Here is a 22963-nt window from a genome sequence, read left to right as displayed (position 1 = left end):
GAGCCTCACCTGAAAAGGCAAATTCCCATAGTGACCGTGAAAAAATAAAACAGATTTGAGGATTTGCTGGGCCAGACTCTTTGGCCAATCAGTGCTCATACCACTGAAGTTTTAATTTAGGTGCCCAAGGGAAGGTCTCCTGTGGGGGCAAGGCCAAGATGCACATTGGAAAGATGAATGTGTCCACCTTTCACTTTGACTGAATCCACTGAGTGTCTTAACTGGGATGAACATGGATCCCAGAAATAGAAAAGTCTGGAGTTTCTGGAGACAGAATTTCTAGAGACTTAGGTTTCTTCATCTTGGAAACATCACTCTGTGCTCCCATTGCTTCCCACAAACATAATTTTATTAGTTTACCTACTCAAAAAGTATGCTTTTCTACTTAATCTCCAGCCATTTCTGTCCTTCACACCAAGTGATGCAAGGTGCTCCGCTGGAACCCAGTATAATCACGTCAGGAAAAGCCTACTGTCAGACCAGCTGCTTCCCTTTATCTCAGTAACGGCAAGAATGAACAACATGTTCCCCTTTATTAATTATAAGGTGCTCCTCCTCAAATAGTTCAGCTATTTTTAATGAAGTAATTAAACCTTAATGACATTTGTGTGCTGCAATGTGTGGGGGCTGCATGGACACATTATCAATTAACAAAATTAAGGAGGTTCTGGGAGGGAGAAAAAACAGTCTCAGTGATTTTATGAACTTGTGTCAAGTATTTTTGTAAAGTCATGGCAATATCAAAAGCCTCCAAGCACTGCACAGCACAGCTGAAAGATGTGAACAGGAGCTCTTCTTAAGTTCAAGCTAATACTTTGCTATAAATGAAATAACTGGAATAAACTTCCACACATATTCCAAAAATACTCCAACTGTACATACATGGGGACTGCAATACACACAGACAACTGTATATTATTTAACTAACCTTAAGGGAGGAAAAAAAGACAAGTTTCAGTTTTTCCCAAAATATAGAACTTTAAAGAAATATACCATCATTAATAATGACTAAGCATCTAGCTTTAAAATGGCAGCTCTGGAAAGAATTCCGTATGGCAAAGCACTGTGTTTTTTCCAGGAAAATAATGTATTTGGGTTTATTTATTCTTCTTCTCCTTTCACTGCATTAGGGTCACTCTGCACATGGTCCAGGGGTCTGTTAGACTGTGGGGTAAAGCAGGGAGATATTTTTGATGACACTAAAACACATTTCTTTTTCAAAAGGATTTGAACAAGTTAACAGAAACAAGCAGGCTAATTCACCTCAATGTTTCTCAGTATGGATTAAGGAGGGATTTGATTTCATCATCCCTACAATCAAAATCAAGGCTCACATTACACAGGGTTACACCCTCTCTGTTTTAAAACTGGGAAAGCTCCTGCCTTTTGACACTTACTCTCCTTACACTCAGAACCCAAAGGGGAAGTGAAAATCCTATTGGAAATGCAAAGCAGGCCAGGAAATATCCTATTTATTGTGCTATTAAGAAAAAAAAAGTCTCAGTAATTATACCACACACACAATAGCACAAATCTTCATTATAGGGAAAACCCATGGGTTGCAACGTGAGATCAGACATGCCAAGGTATTGATTTAGCAAGGGTTATTTTTTTCCATTTTCTTGTCTTTTTTTCTTTCCCAACTTCTCCTCCAAATGCAAAATCCAGCGAGCTTTTTGGAGTGCCACCAACAGAGAGGCAAGGTAAGAACCGTGCATTCATAGGGCAGCACTGGTAGGTCTCAAGTAAGAAGTAAATCTCATCATACAAACCCTGTGTGTCACAGGACACTCTTGTTGACTGTGGCTCTGGTTCAGAAAAGCATTTAAGCATGTGCTGAAATACATCTGAATTCAGAGGAAGTATATGCTTGATTTTAAGCATGTTCTTAAGTCCTGTTGACTTCAATAGGACTTAAGCACATACTTAAGTACTTTCCTGAATATGGGCCTACAAAAACAATAATAAATTTGCTGTGCAGCATTTTAACTTCATTGGACTTTTCCTGAGATTTCATTTTGCTGGGAGAAGCTGTGGGCAGCAGCCTTCCCAAGGGAGAGCAAGACAGAGCAGGAATATGTCCCTAATAACACACACAGGGAAATGGACCATGTGCATATATGTCAAATAAAAATAGAGCATGTGCCTGAAGGATTGTCAGGGTAGTAACAAAAAAAAAAGGAAGTGGTGAGTCTCTTTAGCCAGCTCCCCAAAAGCCAGCCAAAATGCTGTCCAAGTTTGGCATTACACACAGGCATGTATTTTAGATGCACATAAGCTGAACTGGGTCTGCACTGCCGGCCAGTTTGAGGGGAGCTGGCTTCTCACACTGGGTTCCAACCAGCTGAGCAGCACATCAGCAGGGCTGAGGATCTCCAAGGAGCTGTCACTGCACTTCTCAGATCTCTGCAGCTTTGGAAGAGATGAATTTGTACTCTTGAGGCATTCAGGACTTTCAGCAGATGGAACTGCTGAACACAGGTGGGCATCACGTGGTTAGGACATGACAAATATTATCTATATCTATATTGGTAAATCATGATTTTTCAACTTTTTATATGAGGGGCAGCATGGGCAGGAAGGGATCGGACCTATAGGTTGGCTTCTTCCAGAGAATTCTTTCATGACAGCTTAGGATGTTCACAGTTAAAGACCAGATTCATCTGCCCCATCAGCTGAGGTCCTGGTAGCAGAACATCTGCATGTACAGGGATCAACCTGCACAAATAGTTGCCTCAAGGGCTTTGTCGGAGCTAAAGGCCACTGTACTAGCTCTTTCATGAAGTAAGTTTTGCTCTGAAATAAATTTTGTGGTGTCTGAGAACTCCAATCAGTCATGTGCAGTTTGGGGTTAGAAAACTACAGACTAGACATAGGTGAATAGTCTCATCATATGGAAATGATTCCATGATATTCCATCACCTCTTCTGCTTTCTTCTAAAGTTCCATGACTTGACAAATATCAGCAGAGTAGAAGAGCACAGACTGGTCTGATACCCTAGAACGTGCTATTATTTTGTTCTCATTTATATTTGTAGAACTGTTACTTAACTTTGCATGGGGTCAACTTAATGAGAAATTAATATCAGATAATCAGAGGTAGTGGGAACTATAACAAAACTTCCTACACCAAATATATACAAATATATATATGTTTACACACATATATATTAATTAAATTTGGTACCTTTTTTTTTCCCAAGAGACTATATTTCAGCCTGCTCTGCTGAGAGGGATTTCTGAACACCAAGACTGACTTGCACAGGGTGATGTACAAGGGAAAAGTCCCCAGAAGAGTGAGAGTCATTAAGTAACACCAGCAATACTATAGATAGAAATCACACAGAGGATGTCTTTAATTTATATAGTTTTAGTGTCAGCAAAACATGGGCTAAAGGATGGGTATTAATGCAGGCTGACATTCCCACAGTGGCTAGCAGTTTTAGATCTTGTGAGACAATTTGAAGGCAGCTGATTTCTCACAAGTATCAACTCTCTACACTTGGCAAATCAGGTCACAAGCCACCCAACATGAAAAGCTGATTTTAAAAGCCTCAGTAAGAGGGAAGTATCACTGACTCTGATTTTCTTGAGCAACTAGACAAAAAATTAAAGAGTGTTGAAAAATAAAATCTCCATTGGAAGAATATTCTTTGAGGAGCTCACTTGGAATTTGACAAATACCTGATGGAGATGCACAAAGGCTTTGGCCATATCACCTTGGGAATACACCTGGAGTTGTGGTCTTTGGCCAGCCCCTGAGGACAGGCAGGGTGCTGGGACCACACAAAGCTGTGCGATCACAATGTGCAGCTCAGCAGGACTCGCAGGGTTCCTGGCTGCCCAGCAGCCCACCCAGCAGCCAAAATTTCCTTTTAAAATTACTATTGCAGTTTCCCTCCTCACAGAAAACCGACCACAGCCTCTGTTTAGTAACACTGGGAATGTTTTAAAATGGGTTTTTAGACTTAGAGCAACTTAGAGTGAAATCTTGAAATTCTTCAAAACCAGAAATTGCCATTCTTATCATAGCTCTTAATAGCAGATTGTGCACGAAGTTCCTGTGCTTTGGGACATACTGGACTGAAAATACAGGTGTTTCATTCTTGGCTTGATGGAAAAGTAACAATCATCCTTTGCACTTCTTCCTGAGCCTTTTCCAATCTAATAAAGCAGCATAAAAACTGTTCCCATCGCTCACCAGGATCCTGGCACAGAATCCTGGGTACCAACATAAGCCAGTGGATGGATGCAACCTCAGAGAACAGCTTTTAAAATTTTTGCTTCTTGGGGACCCATCAATAATACATTGGGAACGAGACTCCACAGGAACAAGAAAAGAACTCAAGAGATGTCAGATACATACACTTAACATACAGAAAGATACTGGAACAAATGAGTAACAGTAACTCACAAGTGCATGTGGAAATCTAAAGTTAGTAAGAAAAGACAATATGGACATATCAGGAACAAATAACATGAATTAAGCCAAGTAAATTTTGTTCTCTGCCAGGTTTCCCAGTACTTTGGGTAAGAAGGAAGCACCAGGTGTCCAGAAGCGGACCTCTGTAAGGTTTATGACATCAGATCCAGACTGTATTTTCATTAATAAAATAGGGAAACAGGACCTGCATGAAACCTCTGCAAAGTGCTTGTATGAGTAGTTGAAAAAATACTTATGGAGCAGCAATAATAAAGTTTTCTGTTAGCATTTAAACACATAACAAATAAAGGTACCATAAATGTCTGTGACAAGATGAGTCATATTTAATGTTTCCATTAGCAAAACTGAGGAAGGAACAGACAGAACCTTACAAAATTTCCTGACAACAATGAGCACAGAGAGGTTACTGGGATTTCCCAGGAGAGGAGTAGACTCAAAGTGATGCTAAGAAGTTGGAACGAAGTGTCTGAAATCACTTAAATCAAAATTGAGCAAAATAAACCTCAAGGTGCAAGATGTGAGAAAAACAAAATGTAACGCACAAAATGCAGGATGGGGAATAGCTGGTGAGGGCAAAGCAAAGGAGGTTTTACATAAATCACAAACAATGTGAATCATCAGTCTGTGCACCTACAACAAACAGCAACAAGATAATGAGATGTACATGTGTTGTTCTACTACAACATAACAGTCCTCAAGCATGTATAAGACTGTTTCACAAAGAGGATGATGATCCATTGTTGTTCATGCCCACAGAGGATGGGATTAAGCATTTTGCTCAATTTGCAACAATAAAGATTTAGGAGGGAAAAAAGCTAGTGTAATTATAGGACTAATGAAACACAAAGCAGGCTTTCTAAGGAGGTTGTGTAATCTGCATTTAGTGGAGGCTTTGAAGAAATCAAAAGAAACCGGTAAAACTGGTCTTGATTTATTTCATCCTGCTGCAGAGGGGAAAGGGGGCATAGGATGTTTTAAAAATCCTTTCTAACAGTATATATTAGTGACTCTGACAACAAAGCTGCTCTTACTGCCAATGCTGGATGCTTGATGGCTCAGACATTTGCTGCCCTCCGACTTGCACAGGATGGAGTCTGGCCCCAGTGAAATCGACAGCAAATTTGCCCGTGACTTTGACAGGACCAGAATTTCACTCAGAGGTTTCATGGCCAGAAGGGACAATTATCATAATCTCTCCTGACCTTTTGCATCATACAAACATAGATTTTGCTCAGCCTGTAGCCAACATCTTGTGGCTGAACTAGAACATATGTCTTGGAAGGGTTTTTGGGAGAGGCACATGCCTCACGTAGAGTGGTAGTAAAATCCCCTCTAGCGTTGCCTTTTTGCATTGCAGGGAGCAGCTCGCTCCCAGGGAAGTCAACATCCCATTTATGCGGTTTTCCAAAAGCCACCTAACTTGTCACATCACTTATACATGTAATCTCCTTTTCTCATTTATCAATTGCAGCTATGCATGTGGGTTCAAGGACTAGAAGGAACCTTGGTGACAGGATCTGGGGAATCAGGACACAGAAGTATTCAGAAAATTGTCACAGTTTTAGTAAAAGTCAATAGAGATGCTGAAGCATCAGCTACTGGTGGTTGTTTCGGATACAATGGTGTATCTCATAGGAAGAGGGACTTTGAACAAGAAAGTCACAAATACTTTTTTTTAAGATAAATAAACTTAGAATCCTAATGGCTCTGGTTGGAAGGGACCTTAAAGATCATCAATTTCCAACTGCTCTGCCATGGGCAGGAACATCTTCCATTATCCCAGGTCGCTCCAAGCCCTGTCCAACCCGGCCTTGGACACTTCCAGGGATGGGGCAGCCACAGCTTCTCTGGGCAACCCGTGCCAGGGCCTCGCCACCGTCACAGGGAAGAACTTCTTCCTTATATCCAATCTAAACCTGCTCTCTTCCAGTTTTAAGCCATTCCCCCTTGTCCTGTTGCTCCAGGTTCTTGTAAATATTTTCTCTCCATCTTTCTCGTTGGCTCCCTTCAGGTACTGGAAGGATCTTGTCCTGCAAGACATTGATACTGGTGACTGTTCATGCTCTGCATATCCATAATGCAGCTCCTTCATTCTGGAAGCTTAAGCCTGCAGGATCTTATCAGGGTTTTTGCCTTTAGGTGCCACACCCATTAATGTGTTTCGTTCTAATAGAGTAGTTCTGGATGTCCCATCCCTGGAAAGGTTCAAGGTCAGGCTGGACAAGGCTCTCAGGAAACTGATCTAGTTAAAGATGTCCCTGATTATTGCAGGGGGGGTCAGACTAGATGACCTTTAAAATGTCCCTTCCAGCTCAAAATATTTTATGATTCAATGATAACATACCTTGTCTAATTCCATAACAGCCAATATTCACACAAAATATTCCCACTAATGATAAATTTTCCACTGACTTCAGTGAAAGTGGAGTAATACTTTGGATTCACTAGTTTCTTCCTAATAAATGATTAAAACCACAAGTAGTTCTATGTGCTCTGAAGAAAGAATTTGTGAGAAAGAATTTATCTATTCACAAAGCACCAATTTTAATACTCTCAGATATTGATGATTCTATATCCTGAGAGCTAATTAGATACAAAAAAAATCATTTCCCCCTGGGGAAGTTGCAGAAAATAAAATGAGAGATAGATCATTGTCAAAAGGTGTCGCAGGCAATGCAAATTATAGCCAAATTATTCCTGTTTCTAGTGGAGATCAGGTGCAAATACAGGAGTTGTTTCTCCAAAACAAGATCTGTGCATAGCTCCCATTACAGTACCAGAATCCTGCAGGCAGTTTTTCTTGTAAGAATCAAACCTGGCACATCTGGAATTTGCACGTCTGTTAAAAATCTCTGAGCCAGGGGTAGTAATCTGGTCATTTAGCATATTCTGCAAATGTTGGTGAATTGCAGCCAAATTTCCATGCCTCTAAGCAGCATATCAGACTAACAAATAATAACAGCAGCCAGGTGCTGAAAGTTAACGCTGAACCCGAAATAAGATCCAGGGCTGAATTATTTATTGAAATTCCATGACTTTATTTGCAGTATTAGAAAAGAGTCACTTGCAGGCACTGCATATAAAGGTCTGAATGGTGGGTGCTGCTGATAAGGGCATTTACCATATCAGCTGGCCCCATAATGTGTCCTCAGGGGTCTTGGTTTGTATCTTATTATCATCATAAAAATACAGTTCATCAGTGACTTTGAATGGGTTAAAAGAGCAATTGGCAGCCCTCAGGAGGTGTCCCATAGTGGGTAGGACTGGGCCTTCCTCTCTCCTTTTGCATCTCCAAAGTTCAGAGCCCTGCAGAAGGCACAGGGAGAAGCTCCACCCCAAAATGTGATGAGTGTTTGTGACTTCCACTGAAAGCTGTGCTTCAAAGAGCAGCAAACCACAGGCCCAAACCAGTCTTTGGTGTGATGTTTGCACCTCAGTGTGACTTCAAGTGCAACCCACAATCACTCCAATAAACTAATTATCAATACAATATTACCGGTATTTGGACTGAGCCATAATGCCCTGAGAATAAAAATGCCTTATAAATAAATTTTCTGGTTTCCAGCTACTCACAGAGAAATAATTACAGAGTTTAGTATTGAGGGGATATTTTTTTCACTGTTAGTATTTTCTTCCTTGCTGTATTTGTTCATCTGATCATCTACACAGACATGCAGTCATATTTAGCCATTAGAGGGGTGTTGCACTACAAGGCAGTCTTTTCTGATGCCACTCTCTGAATATTTCATTAAATAAGAAACAGAGAGCAAGTTCTGAGTTTATAAATGGAATACCTGCAGTGAAACCAAGAGTCTTAAGACATACACACTAACAGCAAGTAAATGTTCCTTGGGACTCACCTAAAAGCAAAACAATTTGTGTGCTCAGTATCAAGGGGTGGAGAAAATAAACAGTGATTCTTTCCAAAAGCCACTGAGCCATTTTGAATAAGTGTGTGTATGAGTAAAAGTAGAAGTTACAAATTTTTTTTGCAGTATGGGCTTCTGAAATTAATGTATGATAAATGTTGTAAACAGAAAAAACAGTCAGCTCAATGAGAGGAGTTTGGAACACATCTCTTATTTAGTCAGTATCCCAGTGCAGGATGACTTCTTAAATTCCTGTGTCTGTACTGTTTAGGTCAGTTTGAAATGCTTTAAAAACTTTTCATAGGAAACAGTTTTGATAATTTTCTCGAAACAAATTTTGACTTGCTGCTCAGACTGAACTTCCTCTAATTCCATTTTATCCTCTTATGGAGGATGAAAAAAAACAAACCCAAAGCTTAATTAAGTTTAATTCAATGCTATTAATTAAAATAATCCATCGCCCCTTCCCTAGCACCTCTTCACCTCCTACTGTCCTTTTGTTTCTGAGATCCTTGACCATGCTGTTGATTCCAAATATCATCTTTTGGGTTTTTATTCTTACCACTCCTAAGTTCCTCATATTCCAAGTGGAGCACCCTCCAAAAAGCCCAGCAGTGACCCCAGAATGGCTGTACACCAAAACTCTTCTCCAGCCTGTTCTTTCCTCTCACAGCTGTCTCAGAAGCAACCAGGAGCCTTCTTCCCAAATATCACTTGCTCGCTCTCTTCCCGCCGCAAAAAAATAATCATTTTGTTGATTTTCTTTCATTTTATGCCCCTCACCTTTCAGCCATATTCCCCATTCCCTGGCCTTCACCAATGATTTGGTGTCAGCAACACTGAGATCTCACCTCCAGCTCCCATCCCTTTCTCTGGCTCTCCACTCTGCTTCTCTGACATTGTCACCCAGGTGGCTTTATTCAAATTAAACCAATCCTTTTCAATATGGTGGAAATGGAGTGTGACACAAGGATCATGCCCTCTAAATTACCTCACCCATTATTGTTAAGTTCACAAGAAGGTTCCACCTTCTCTGGAGACAATCCAGGTTAATCAGGTAATTGAGAAACCAGCATTTGGCAAGAGAATTTCTGAACATTTTCTATACATTTGTGTACAGCTAAGCCCAATTCCTTCAAGTACGTGAATAAGCTCTGAAGAATTAGCTATTTTTTCATCTTTACTCACGATTCTCTCTAAAATGATTCTCTCTAAATTTTTTTTTCCTATTGTTGTAAAATGTCAAGCACACACGAGTGGTCTTTCAAAAATAACAAATAAGAGAAATCCTATAATTTCACACTTCCAATAAAAAGCTAAACATTTGTTAGTACAAAATCCCTCTTTCTGGCAGCATGGCACAAGGTGATTAGTACTAACACTGCACTCACTTTCAAAGATCCTGGATATGGCTTTAAATAAATGTTAAATAAATATTCAAATAATTTTTAATGAATTAAAAAATTAATAATTCTTGGTAGCCAGAGCAAAAGAGATGTCATAGGACTAATTATAACCTTATAAATTTTATAAAGTTTATATAACTTTTTTATAAAGTTAGATAACTTGTTCAAAGTTCCCATCTTGGCCACATCCTTCCCCAGTTCTTCAAGGTTGGACCTGAGGAGCTGTCTACAGTGAGCATTCAGTATTATTGCTGAATCATCTCTTTTAAGATAAACTCTGAATCATGAAGCCACTGAGCAGAGATTATGCTCAGTAAGAGAACGAGGTGTTCCCACAAGCATGGATCATGGGGCTGCTGGTGTCAATGAGCCAGGATGGGCAGTGCATACTTCCCACTCTGAAACAAAGTCTTCCCACATCCATGTTCACCTGCCTTTATTACAGACTGAATAGCAAGAAGACTTATGGAATGTTTAGAGAAATATATAATTGAAGATTTTTAAATATGGAATTGAAATATATTAGAAAAGAGTCACTTGCAGGCACTGCATATAAAGGTCTGAATGGTGGGTGCTGCTGATAAGGGCATTTAATGCAGAGAAAACAAAATTTTTGAACTTCAGGTAAGACCCAGCCCTATGACTGGATCTAGAGCTTTACTCAGAGTTTAACTCAGACTCAGAGCTATTGTTTAGAAAGAAAACAAAACCAAAAATTCAAATTTAGCACATCTCGGTACAAGAAAGGGCAACTCAGTAAATCAAGGCAAAACAGAATTCCTTGTCAAACTGCATGGGTGAGTCAATATTCAGAAATGAAAAGTGAATTAAAATTAATTAATGCTAATTGAAGACTGAAAATAGACTTAATAATTAAGGGCATTGTTGTATTGGATTCTCTTGGCACGTCCTGGGCATTTAAAAGAACTGAGTACAGAAAAACAACTAAAACTGCCAGTCTGAGAGAACCTAGAACCTGCAAGAATATTCCGTGATTCAATCCCTCTTCATTCAGGAAGAGCTTTTGAAAAAAATACTATAAATAAAATAAACAAACAAAACAGGTCCTCAGTTGCAAACTGAATCAGCAGCAATAGCTCATCACAAAACACAGGGCAGTGAAAAAAAATAATTTCCCCCCATGATATGCATTTGCATCTGTTTGAAGTTGCCCATTCAGCAGCTAAAAGCAAAAGGAAAGCAGTAACACAACGTGCCTGTTGACCCACACAAATTGAGTCAATCTAGAAAAACACCAGCAACAATAGCGATGATCCATCGGGGCTGGTTTCTCTGATTTCCACTTGTTTGGGACAATACACAGGTACAGGCATGCACCAGCACACAGAACAACAGCTACATGTCCTGGATGTCAAGGTTCGGGGTGTCTACTTGGGTGTCAAAATGTCATGGGGAGGACAAGCTTGGCAATTCATACAGAAAAGCACCAGCCCAACCTGAGAATTAATTCAGTATTATGTCAGGATTTAATCCACAATGATTGAGTAGCTTTTACAGTCACTCATCTGTATAAAGGGAAAAGAGAGGAAATTTTAGCTGGACATGTTACTGGGCTACACAGATACGAAAATGGATGTTGGGGCAAATATTTCATAGGGAATGAAGCAAAGGCACAGGGTTGTGATGTGACTTAGGCAACGACAGACAGAAAGGGAATTCAGCTCTTTTATCTTCCAGTTTAGCTCTTCCTCATCTCATCTTCAAGGTCTGTCCTGTACTGACACAGCACTCATCTGCTCAGCCTTTGGAGGCTCTTCCGCAGTCCAGCGATATGATAAGCATATAAGGTAAGTAATCCCATATTTAACCACCACCTGAATTAATCACAATCCATTATCACACCCAGGACACGTAAGCACCTCAGACTGGCCTCAACCAAATTTGTGCTATCATTCAGAGACACAGAAAACAAAGACTCCTTCCGTGCTTGAAGCAAGCCCTGTTCTGCTGTGTCAAGACCTCCTCCATTGCAATGTCCTGCTGGTTTGCAGATTTTCTGGCAAGTTTATTCCTTGATTGTCCATAACTATGTGTGCTTCATTACAGCATATCTAGTCTTGATCTGACCAGAGGCAGACAGGGCATGACTTCTTTGGTGGTTCATTCCAACAGTTAATCACCTTTACAGTTACTATTAAGCCTACTCCTAACCTGACGACATTTGACCTTAACTATTAATATGTTGCACAGAGAAGTTGTGAATTCCCCATGCCTGGAAGGGATAAGGCCAGGTTGCATGGGGCTTGGAGCAACCTAGTCTAGTGGAAGGTGTCCCTGCCCATGGCAGAGGGATCGGAAATAGACAGTCCTGAAGTGCATTCCAACTCAAATCATTCTGTGATTCTCTGTCTTGCTATACTTGTTACCACTGTACTAAAAAGACCCCACAGATATATTTAATATTGCAGTCAAGTGATGTTTGTTCTTTTAATTAAAGGAGAATGCCATCCTGAAGGCAGTCTATCTTGAGCAATTTTTAAGCTTTAAAATTATTCTTCTCTACTTCTTTTCCAACATCCTAACACACATAAGCTCTATGTGTGTTTAAAATAGCCAGCCAAAAGATAATCTAAACCTTGACCCCTCCCTACTAATAACAATGACCAAAAAAATAGTAAAAATGCATAGTTGTGACTAGTATTATTTGTGTGTCTGTTATTGGGCTATTTACTGTGAATTACTAAGCCTGTGTGGCACATGAACACTAAATCAGTCATGCTAAGTGCTGTACAAGACCCAAAAGACACAAGAGCTGTGACTAAAGGACAGAGCACAGGACCAAGGTGAAGTTCTTGCTGGCCCTCCTCGCACAAGGCCACGGCTTCTCAGCTTCTGCACCTGTGAAGTGCTGACCATGACTGTACAGTGCTTCAGAAATGCTATAAAAAGGCAATTTTTTTTAATCTCAGGGAATGGATTTCGCAAAGACAATCATGTTCAAAGGTGGCTGCCAAAGCACGGAGCAGCATCCACATCCTCCTTTGCAGAACTGGGATCTAAGGATGCTTAATTACTATCAGCATCTAGGAAGGTTGGAGAACTTCTAGTATCACCCTGTGTTTTACTACTAAGAATTAAAATAACAAAACCCAACACTTTCACAAAAAAAAAAAAAAAATCCATCTTCTGAACATGTAAAACTGATGCTAAACAGCCTTTTCTGAATACACACAATTGCTGAGCTCAGTTGTCCAATGTTTTCTGAGATGGAACATACAAGGATTAGCTCATCATACTTGAACTCCACTGCGAGCCTGCAGCAGCACACTCTCTTTGGAGGTAACGAGCCCTTTTCCAAGCAGTAGAACATTACACTTATGTTTAAAAAAAAAAAAAAAAAAAAAAAATCATATCTTTTTTGGCATCTTCTTGGTTAAGAGAAACAGAAACTAAAGCCATACCTAAATCAAGCAAACTCACTCTGTGCAAAAACCCCATTTCCAGAATCATGAACAGGTTTTAACACCTAAGATACTAGTGAATGCTAAACTGAGTCATGATATGATTTTCTTAGACCAGAGGAAGAAAAAATTGGCCAGAGAAGTTTTGGATGATCCATTCCTGGAAGTATTGAAGTCCAGGCTGGATGAGGCTCTGAGCAACCTGGTCTAGTGGAAGGTGTACCTGCCCATGGCAGGGGAGTGGGAATTACACGATCTTTAAGGTCCCTTCCAACCCAAACAATTCTATGACTCTATGAAATGCAAGAGGAGCAACAGAAATAGTTAAGAAATGGCTTTTTTACAGCCTGATTTACGTAAAGAAGGGGGCAAAATCACTATTCCCATATAAAATATTTGCAAGTTTTATAGAATTTAAAGTAAATTAAAATCAGTTTCAGCCTTGAATATTAGGCCTTGAACTTTTTAATTACATTTTGCAAACTCATACAGGTGAATGACATGGGCTTCTGTCATCTGCACTGCACACAAAATTAGCATCTATCAAGATGACGATTTAGAAGAGCAAACTGCCACTATTTGAGCACCTTCATCCTTTAATATAATGTCCTTTATGCCAGAGTAGCTATAGCAGGGACAGCTTCAACTCCTACTGTCCTACAGATGTATTAGTAAGTTAATACAACACAGCCCTCCTGAAATGCATTTCAATTAGTGCTTTATTTCAGTTTTATGAAGGGTTGCCAGAAATACATAAAAAGGAGCTATTTTAATGTCATTTGGAAATCAGGTGCACAGGGAAAAAAATTGGAAAAGCATTTGAGCTCCAGATACATAATACCTCTTAAGAAGTAACCAGGCTACTTTGGGGACCAGCATAGAAATCATGGGGATTACAAGACTGGTGTAAATTTATGAGTCTTTTTGTGTGTGAGAACAAGCAGGAAAAGCAGAGAAGTTGGTCCTACAGAAGATGCAACACATCTCCACAAACCTGGCACTAGAGAAGGACTGGTATCAGCAGTTTATAAAGGTGAGGAGAGCCTGAAGAACTTGCCTTGGATCACTGAAGGAGGCAGAAAAACACAAAAGTAAAGAAATCCTGCCAAGAATTTGGGTCAAAACCTGGGAATATTACTGAGCTTAAAATGTAAAATTTGCATTGCGGGACCTTTTCACAGTTTGATTAGAAAAAATAATAAAAATCAGAAGGTTTGAATGGTGGGAGCTGTGCTGTTGCTTTCTATTAAGATAAAGTACTGCAGTACTCATTTGTTCATAGAATGGAAAGCCAAAAAAAACTTGATTTGGATTTTGACAACACTGGAGCCAGTTTAACATGGCAAAGCTTTGCTGTGGTGTGTTAGAGAACTGTATCTCAGGTACTTTGTGGTCTAGTCCCTTTTCTGAGCACATCTCTTATGACATTGTACCCATGAAATTTCTGTGGTGCATCAGTCACTGAATCAAAGAAGAATATGTGTTAAATCATGGAAGATCACTTCAGCCAATGAACACCAGCACTAATAAACTTTAATACATATAGAAGAGTAAAATCATACACACTCTAAAAAGTAAGTCATGAAATTATTCTTGAGAGGGACAGAGTAATACTCACTTACAAAGGAACTAAATTTAACAGAGTCAGAGAAAAAAAACCCTATGGACTCATCGTTCTACATTTACCTGTGTACTGACAATCAAGTTATGTAACAAACAGCAATGACATGTTGTAAATGCAATCAGTTAGATTCAGTTCTGCCCTTAGGTATTATTAAATAAAATTACTGGCTCTGGAACTGCAAAACACAGCTGGATACAGTTTGAATTACTTCTGTTCCACTGTAATAATTTCCAAGTCTTAGGTTTAATATAAAAAACCATGCCAGGAATCCATGATGCTGATTAAACTCCTCGGACCTACAAAAACCAGATTTTTTAACTCATCGTTTCAGATGTACATACATATCCCTGTTACCCCATCTAGATGAGTTTTGCTGCATGTCAGCAACACAGAAGTGCAAAAAAATGGAGAGAGCAGAAAACAAGGAAGGAAAGGGAATAAGGAAATTTCCACATGAAATTTTACTGTGTCAAACAAATTACTTCAAGCTATTTACAAATTAGCCATTACAGGTCCTTAGGTACCTGCTCTGATTTCCTACATCAGGTAAGATTTACAGATTGAATCCAGCACAAAACCAAACCCTTCCTTATCCCAACTGATTCTCCCTGACTTTGTGTCAACCTTAGCTAAAAAAAAAAGTTTATCACTGAAATCTTCTGTTATTCAAGTATAAAACTTAACACATAAAGTCACAGCCCTTTAACATCTGCCCGACTCTGTTAAAAAGCAGTAATTTGAAAAAGCTACCAGAGCTCTTAGCTGAAAAATGGAAATACTACTAACAAAATAATGTTTCTATTACCTATTTGCAGCACTGGTGGGATTACTGTGCTGGTATCTGCCACATTTTGAAGAAGTATGTGCCACACAAGAACTAAGCGATATTTTTGATGTGATGATCAATGTGCTCTCCTAAACAATCCTGACACAGCCTTCCATTAAACTCTATTTGACATAGGCAGGTAATTGATACCAACATTAAATCCTGGAGCACAGGCAGACGTACTTCCTGCTGGCTCTCTTGGAAAGGGTCCCTGTGTATTTTTGGGATGTTATGTCAAATGATCCCAGTGACATTTGCTGCTCTGGATTAGCCTCAGCAAAGCCATGTATTGCCAACAAAAGTTTCCTGAGGACACTTTCTGGAGCTTCACCGTCATCACTAAAGCACAAATGCAACAACCTGTGAGCCTGACAAGATGGGAGCTGCCAGAGATGGAAAAAGAGCAAACTGCAGCTAAACATAGAGCACCCAGAGCACATTGGTGGCTATTTTTAAGTACCAGCAATAATAATTATGAATATCACCAGTTCTTCATGGCAAATTAAAACACGGTGTTTACCCAATTTGACTCTGCGGCTCAGAAAAGCTGGAATAAAGGAAGGAGCTAGCAAGAGAAGTTTAAACAAGATCTCAAATACACTTAGGCTGGCCGAATTCTGCTGCCACTGAACTCAACAGTACAAAACTGACTCACTTTTGTGGCCATGACCCAAGCTGAATGTTTCTGAATTCTTATTTATTCGAATGGATCCAATTTATAAAGGCATGTGAAGAAGACATGCATATTCAACAAAGCATTGGAATATGTTTCATTTTAATCAGATGTTTTGATCACAATTAACATATATATCAATGCCATCAAGTTTAATAAAAGCAAGTAGCCACAGCCATTTATAGAGGAAAACTCCCAAATCATGGCAAATCAGGGTGTCATTCACCTTTAACCATAAACTAAGGATTAGACCATGAATTTAGGCAGGAGACACAACTGGAAATCCCTTCTTAACTTGAGAACCAGTTTCCTAAGCAATCCTAAAAGCATTCCAGACTAGATTCAAGGTGGCAGGAATAGTGAATATATCCCTGCCAAGTCATTTTTTAAACTTGGCCTGGTTAAACTATTTACTGCCTGTCTCTAACATTCCCACCAACGAGGCCCTTGTCTTGACGCAGAACAAAACCTGCAAATGCTCAGAGACAAAACAGACACATAGACAGAGATGCTGGGTTGTATAACTCAGGCTAAAGCTTCTTTAAAGTATTGTTTTTCTTCATCACAAGGAAAAACAAGTGACTTGTCATTTTAAAACATTTGCTAGGCTGTTATTTGGCAATTTATTGAATTTATTGAATTTTTTTTTTAACAATGTAAGTTTAAAGCAAAATTAAATCTTGCCAAGATGGATGTTTTTCCTCTATTTTTTAAATGATTTTATTGAAAATGCTTAATAAAAAGATCAGAGAAGCAACTATCATTCCAGGCAGCATTTCCCTGATTTAGGCAGGTCAGAAGTGGAGTTGTTATTGATTTGTCACTCCAGTCACTCCTGATTTGACAAGATCTTAGCAGAACCATTACACTGAAATACTCAAGTCCCCCTGCATGGAACTTATGAAACTCATTTACAGATGTTTAAACAAACCTAGTAAAATTATTTTCCTCCCTGGTGTCCAGACTACTGGCAAACCTTGTAAATTTTGTAACCTTAATACCAAGGCACAAGGCCAGGATGCTGGAAGAGAAGACTCAGGCTGCTGAACGTGTGCTGCCTCACTAAACAAGTTTGAAGAGACACTAACCATGGTACCCATCACCCTCTTGGCAGCTCCAAAAGGTAAAAATTCAAGATAGACAATAAACCCTGTGCTCACACCACTTCCAGGGTGACAGCTGAAAAGTGTCAGAGATTGTACACTCTGTACATACCTGCTTTGTAGGGTGGTTGTGGCTCCTTCAAAATGTGAAGGGCTTGGCAACAAAAAAATGTTATTGTCAGTCTTGGAGCACTAGACAGGTTGGACCAGATGTTTCAGTATCATTATTCTTCCTTGTGCTTTTTTAATCTTTGTTATTTCCTCTTTATCTAGAAAGTTTAGCTAAACATAGGAATGATTTTGTATGAAAGCCAAGCTGAGCTCATAATACCCAGGAAATACCCACACTTCTCAAGAAACAGAAATTAACTTAGAGCCCCTCCAGATCTGATTCCGGTATCTAATCATCAGGAAGAAAAACTTTTTGAGGGCAGTCTATGACTCAAATACACTGCAGAGCCTGTCTTGTTATAAAGGGTTAAAAGGTTCCTATCAAGTTACCTCTCCCTGTTTGCAAAGCCTGTACTGGTTGTGATAACCCTGAAATTCTGAAACTGAAATCAGTGAGTCTCTTATATTAAAACCACAAAAGCTTTAATAGTGGGGGGCGATTGCTTGTAACAGGTGTAACACTTTTATTTATATCTTCCTTTAAGGCCATGTGACAACTTCACCAAATCCAAACCAAATCACCTTTCAGCAGAAATATCTTTTTAAAAAATCCAAAAAATGCACCAAAAATCTCCAGAATAAAACAAACAAACAAACAAACAAACAAGACTTGCTCCTCCCTGAGATAATTTCTGGGGTAATTGTGTCCAAAAGAGGGGCAGCAACACCTTCCTGAGAGCAGCAGCTCCTGGGACTTTGATGGAGCACACTGTTGTTGATGACTGCTCTGTCCTGGCAGCCAGGCTCTCTGACTGACCCATTCATTCACAAATAGTAGGTTTGGTGCAAAATCTTGCCATCGCTTTTAGACATAATCCTAACAGACCCAGTCAGCTGGCAGATGGGGACAGGTTAAATGTAGTGACTGTGGAAGCTCAAGGCCTTTGAGAGGTCTCTTTTGATTTGTAAATTTGCAGCACCTTCACATTTTCTCTCAGGGCTATTCAGTTTGACTGTGGGTGAACACTTTGAGAAGTAAAGCCTCACACCTTTTAAGCAAAAGCTCTTGCTCACCTAATCCTAGAATGGTTTGGGTTAGAAGGGACCTTAAAGATCATGTCATTCCAACCCCCCTGCCAAGGGCAGGGACACCTTCCAAGATACCAGGTTGCTCAGAGCCCCATCCAGCCTGGTCTTGCATACTGTCAGGGATTCACAACTTTGGGCAACCTGTCCCAGGACCTCACCACCCTTACAGTACAGAATTCTTCCTAATATCTAATAAAAACCTACCCTCCTTTAGCTTAAAGCCATTCCCCTTTATCCTATATGCCCTTGTGGAAGGTCCCTCTCCAGTCCCCTTTAGGTACTGGAAGGTTCTATAAGGTTTTCCTGGAGCTTTCTCTTCTCCAAGCTGTCTTCACAGCAGAGGTGTTCCAGCCCTGTGATCAACTTAGTGGCCTCTTCTGGACTCATTCCTGTGCGTCCACATCTTCCTTCTACTGAGGACCCCAGAGCTGGATGCAGCACTGCAGGTGGGGTCTCAAAAGAGTGGAGTAGAGGGGACAAATCACCTCCCTCGACCAACTGGTCCTGCTGATTTTAGTGCAGCCCAGGATACTGATGAACATATTCCTAATATTAAGCCATCAATGCCACAACAATGACTCTTTCTAGAAGCAGCTGCCTACCAGCTTACCACACATTCTCCTACCACCATGATACCACCATCTTTTCACTATCAGAAACACAGATTAAGATACATCTTGTTATAGACTGCTTCTAAAGCCGGAAGATTTTAAAAATGAAATGTACTTTGGTCCACTTGTGGGGTTTGTTTGCTTTCTAGACTGCATTCTGAGCAATGCCGTCTTCTTTGCATCCTGGGTTTTTTTCCCCATGGGTACAATGTATCTCCTTTCAAATACCTTTCAATACCTTTCGGTATTAAGTACTAGTCCAGTCCTGAAAGGCACGGAATGTACATCCAAACACCTGTTTCCACTGCAAACAGAAAGAAGCCACAAAAGTCCTGTGGCCCTCCCTTATGGATTTTAACTGTATTACTTCATGTAAAAGGAGCACTATTTCAGTTTTGTCATTATGTTCACGCATACAGGTTCAAGATTGCCAGGAAAAGCTAAGCATACCTTCCATCAGGCTGTGATTGTCATTTATACAGAAGCACTTTGCTTCCCCAGCACACAAAGGACTGAAATCAGCCTGAGTTACAACAAGCTGGGTTAAGCACAGAGCAAGAGCTACCTCCCGATGTTCCCTTCCCCAGCGCTGCAGCCGCCAGCGCCTCACGACCCCACACATCAAACCTTTCTCTCTGGCAGCCTCCTCCAATTCCCTGTCAAACAAGTTTAGAGAAGCAAGTGCCGGAGTTTCAGCATTCAGCAAAGGCCTGCTCACACAAGCTGCACGTCTGATCAAGGTGGCACCACCTCCCGGGCAGACCTCACGGCTCCCACCATCGCTCTCCTCATGTCCTGCCCCAGATTTGGGGGGGTTTGCTCTCAATCAAGCACCTTGCAAGAACAAACGCTTGTTCACAAAAAGATACCTCACAGATCCAGGGTAGGGCACCGTTAGAAAATGAGTGAAATCAATGGGGATGATAACAAATAGGTGTGATAACCACTTAACCTGTCCCTGCCACAGCAGTTCAGCTGTGTCCTGGTGGTGCCCAGCCTGTCTGTGTGGCTCAGGAGATCCTGAGCCAAGCTGCATTAGGTTACAGAGCAGCTCTTTTGGTTACAGCCCCGCTCTCTACTTGTCTTTCTGAGGCTCCTGCACTCCTGGTTGATAAACAGAAAAGGGAAATAGACCAATTGTGTAACGCCTTTCTTTTTTTAACCTGAGACAGAAAATGCTCTTATTAGGGACACTGTGGCTGGTGAAAAACAGCCCTTTCTGGTTTATTTGGGCTTGTGGAAGCTACAGTTTCCACCAGGCCACATATACTGCCCTATGTTTTCTCACTGATCTCTGTGTTTTCTGTGTGTTCATTCAAGGATGCAGGACAGAACCCTTTTCCTTGGCTGAAGTATCAGCTCTATAAAAATCAAATGAGGCATTGCTCATTGATCCCAACATCCTTTGCTGTTAGAACTTGTCTCAAGTGTGGCCCAGTATATTTACATTTGCCACTTGTCCCAGTATTTCATGGTCCTCCAGAAGTTGCCACTTTTCTGTTCTTTCCAGCCTTAAAACAGAAAAAGTATCTTCTCCTTTGCACAGTGCCTCCTGGATCAGCCTTCCTGTTTATCTCCCCTTACTAATATCCTATTATTTGCAAAGTCACCCTCCAGAAAAGTTTTCACCTTTTCATGATGATCTCACATGCTCCTTTTTTTCAGCTTTCAGCTCGTGTCTCCTTTGGATGTTCTTCTCCTTTTATTTTGAAACTTCTGAGGTGTATAATTTAATACTCTGGTTACATACTTTACTATACAACCTTTTAAACTTTTAATTAAATTAATGGCACCTTTCCAAAACATCAAGAATTGATATTTTTCAACCTAAATGGAAAGTCTCCAGGAAGATACCAATTAATTCTTTTACTCCAGCTCTGAGTTTTATGTGAGTCTCTATGCAATCCTGTAATATGCATTATGCAGGAAGTCAAATTACTAAAAATATTCTTTCTGGAGTTATAAATCTTCAGGTGGTGGCATGGCTTAGTTTAATGCAGTGCTCATTTTTCCCACTATCTTATGGATCCAGAGCTTCACACAATGAATCTGGGCAATGACCTTCACTTTAACAGCTGATGTAGTCAAAGAACCACATATCACAAACATCCGTGTCAGCCTCAGTGAAATAGTGTGAGCACTAAAACAAACCAGTAGCTACAGATTTCCATTCCAGCACATATTTGACTGATGACAGAGTGCCAAACAACATCATCAGCCTATTTTTTAGCCCATAAACATCTCCATTTACCTTAATTTGATAGAAACAACTTGCAGGAGGTAAGGTGTCTGGCTGTAGGGACTCATGCTGGTCCATTTCAGAACATTAAGGTCTCTGTACAAAGGATCTACAGGGCTCTTATGAACCTGAAATTCTTGTCAAATCTGTTTGCCAGGGAAAAAGACCTTGCTGCTGGCTCATTCAGAGCAGCTGCCCCTGAACTGACTGGTTTTGGAAGATGTGTGAAGAGGCCATGTATACACATCATGGATGTGGCTGACATTTCAACTTACAGCCCAAAATATCCATCGGGGAGTACAAAGTAATTACATACTCTCATCTTGACAAAAGGGAGGAGTTGGAATTTGCTTTCCCAATCTTTCAGGGCTCTGTTTGCTAAGGGGCTGAGGTAACTCCTACATATTAGTAATAATCCTATGGATTTATAGGGGTGGTTTAGGCTCAGAGAGACCAAACACCTGCAAGTGTTCCAGGTCAGGCTGGGTAAGGTTTTAAGAAACCTGGTCTAGTGGCCTATGGCAGGAGGATTGGAACAAGATGATCTTTAAGGTCCCTTCCAACCCAAGCCATTCCATGATTTTACATGGGCTTAGGGGATTTCAGCCTCAATGTGTGTAGAGGCTTTAAATACTATGAACATCAAAAAATCTGAGCTCTTCACTGAGACAGAGTCTGCACAAGTTTGCTATTAATAAGGTTGTATGTGTCATGGGTTTCAACTGTGCCACTGGTTTTAATGGTAAGAGTTGCACACAACTTGAAACATTCTGAAACCCTACCACATAATAGGTTAGCAGTTTTTCTGTATTTTCATTAAATTGGTTTTTGTTCTCAGTTACCCTTCTATAAAATCAGAATGAGCTTCGGGCTGAGGAAACCAACCATAAAAACTGATTTAGTTTTTATTGGTTTAGAAAAAAAAGAAAGTATTGCAGTAAATAATTGGAAGACTGACAGCTTATCGCAATCCTTATTGGTTTATGGTCCATCAGCATTTCAGACCTGATAGATTCTGCTGAGGTACCAAATCCTGATACCCCTCAGCTCTTCCCAAAAATGGAAGAGAAAGTCAGGATTCATAGAGCAAAACCTGAAGCCTACAGCCTCAAGTCTAAAGTTAGGACACAGTACATTGCAGGCAGCAGGCTAAGAATAACAGAACAAACTCATGAGGAGAGAATTAACAATAAAACACAGGAACTCTGACTCTCCCTCCACAACATTACCTAATTCTAATGCCACGAAAAAGAAAGCAGAGTGAGCATGTGTGTGAGAGATAACAGGCTGTCACAGCACCGCTTCCACTCAGTGCCAGAAAATTAAAGTTTGATTATTCAATAGAAGCTGAGCCGATCCAAGAGCCGCACTAGTGTCCAGTTCACAGCACGACTTACCTTCACAAAGAGCTCAATTTCAGGGTCCTTTCCTTCCCCATTAGCAGCAACACAGTCTGTCATTTTTCACCCCCAAGGCTCCCAGCTGATTTCTTGCTATTAAGTGGTAAAAAGAGGTTTCAGCTGCACGGTGTGAGTTTCCCTTTTGA

At 40.3% G+C, this 22963-nt stretch overlaps 1 protein-coding gene across 2 annotated transcripts in view; it reads right to left on the bottom strand.

Annotated features, from left to right (window-relative positions):
* CLIC5 (chloride intracellular channel 5) overlaps positions 1 to 22963 on the bottom strand; it is a 79791-nt gene that overhangs the window by 35808 nt on the left and 21020 nt on the right. Inside the window, exon 1 of one of the 2 annotated variants that reach the window (XM_017745054.1) lies at positions 22815 to 22963. This exon is cut by the window's right edge and continues 212 nt beyond it. The exons of the other annotated variant lie outside the window; for it this stretch is intronic. Coding sequence (XP_017600543.1) covers positions 22815 to 22877 — 63 coding nt within the window. The 5' untranslated portion in view covers positions 22878 to 22963. The remainder of the gene's footprint in view (positions 1 to 22814) is intronic. 2 annotated transcript variants of the gene reach the window in all.

The sequence above is a fragment of the Corvus brachyrhynchos genome, unplaced genomic scaffold (assembly GCF_000691975.1).
Source record: "Corvus brachyrhynchos isolate BGI_N302 unplaced genomic scaffold, ASM69197v1 scaffold116, whole genome shotgun sequence".
NCBI classification, from domain to species: Eukaryota; Metazoa; Chordata; class Aves; order Passeriformes; family Corvidae; genus Corvus; species Corvus brachyrhynchos.
The sequence above is the reverse complement of the archived record's forward strand: the minus strand, read 5'-3'. Positions and strand labels throughout refer to the sequence as shown.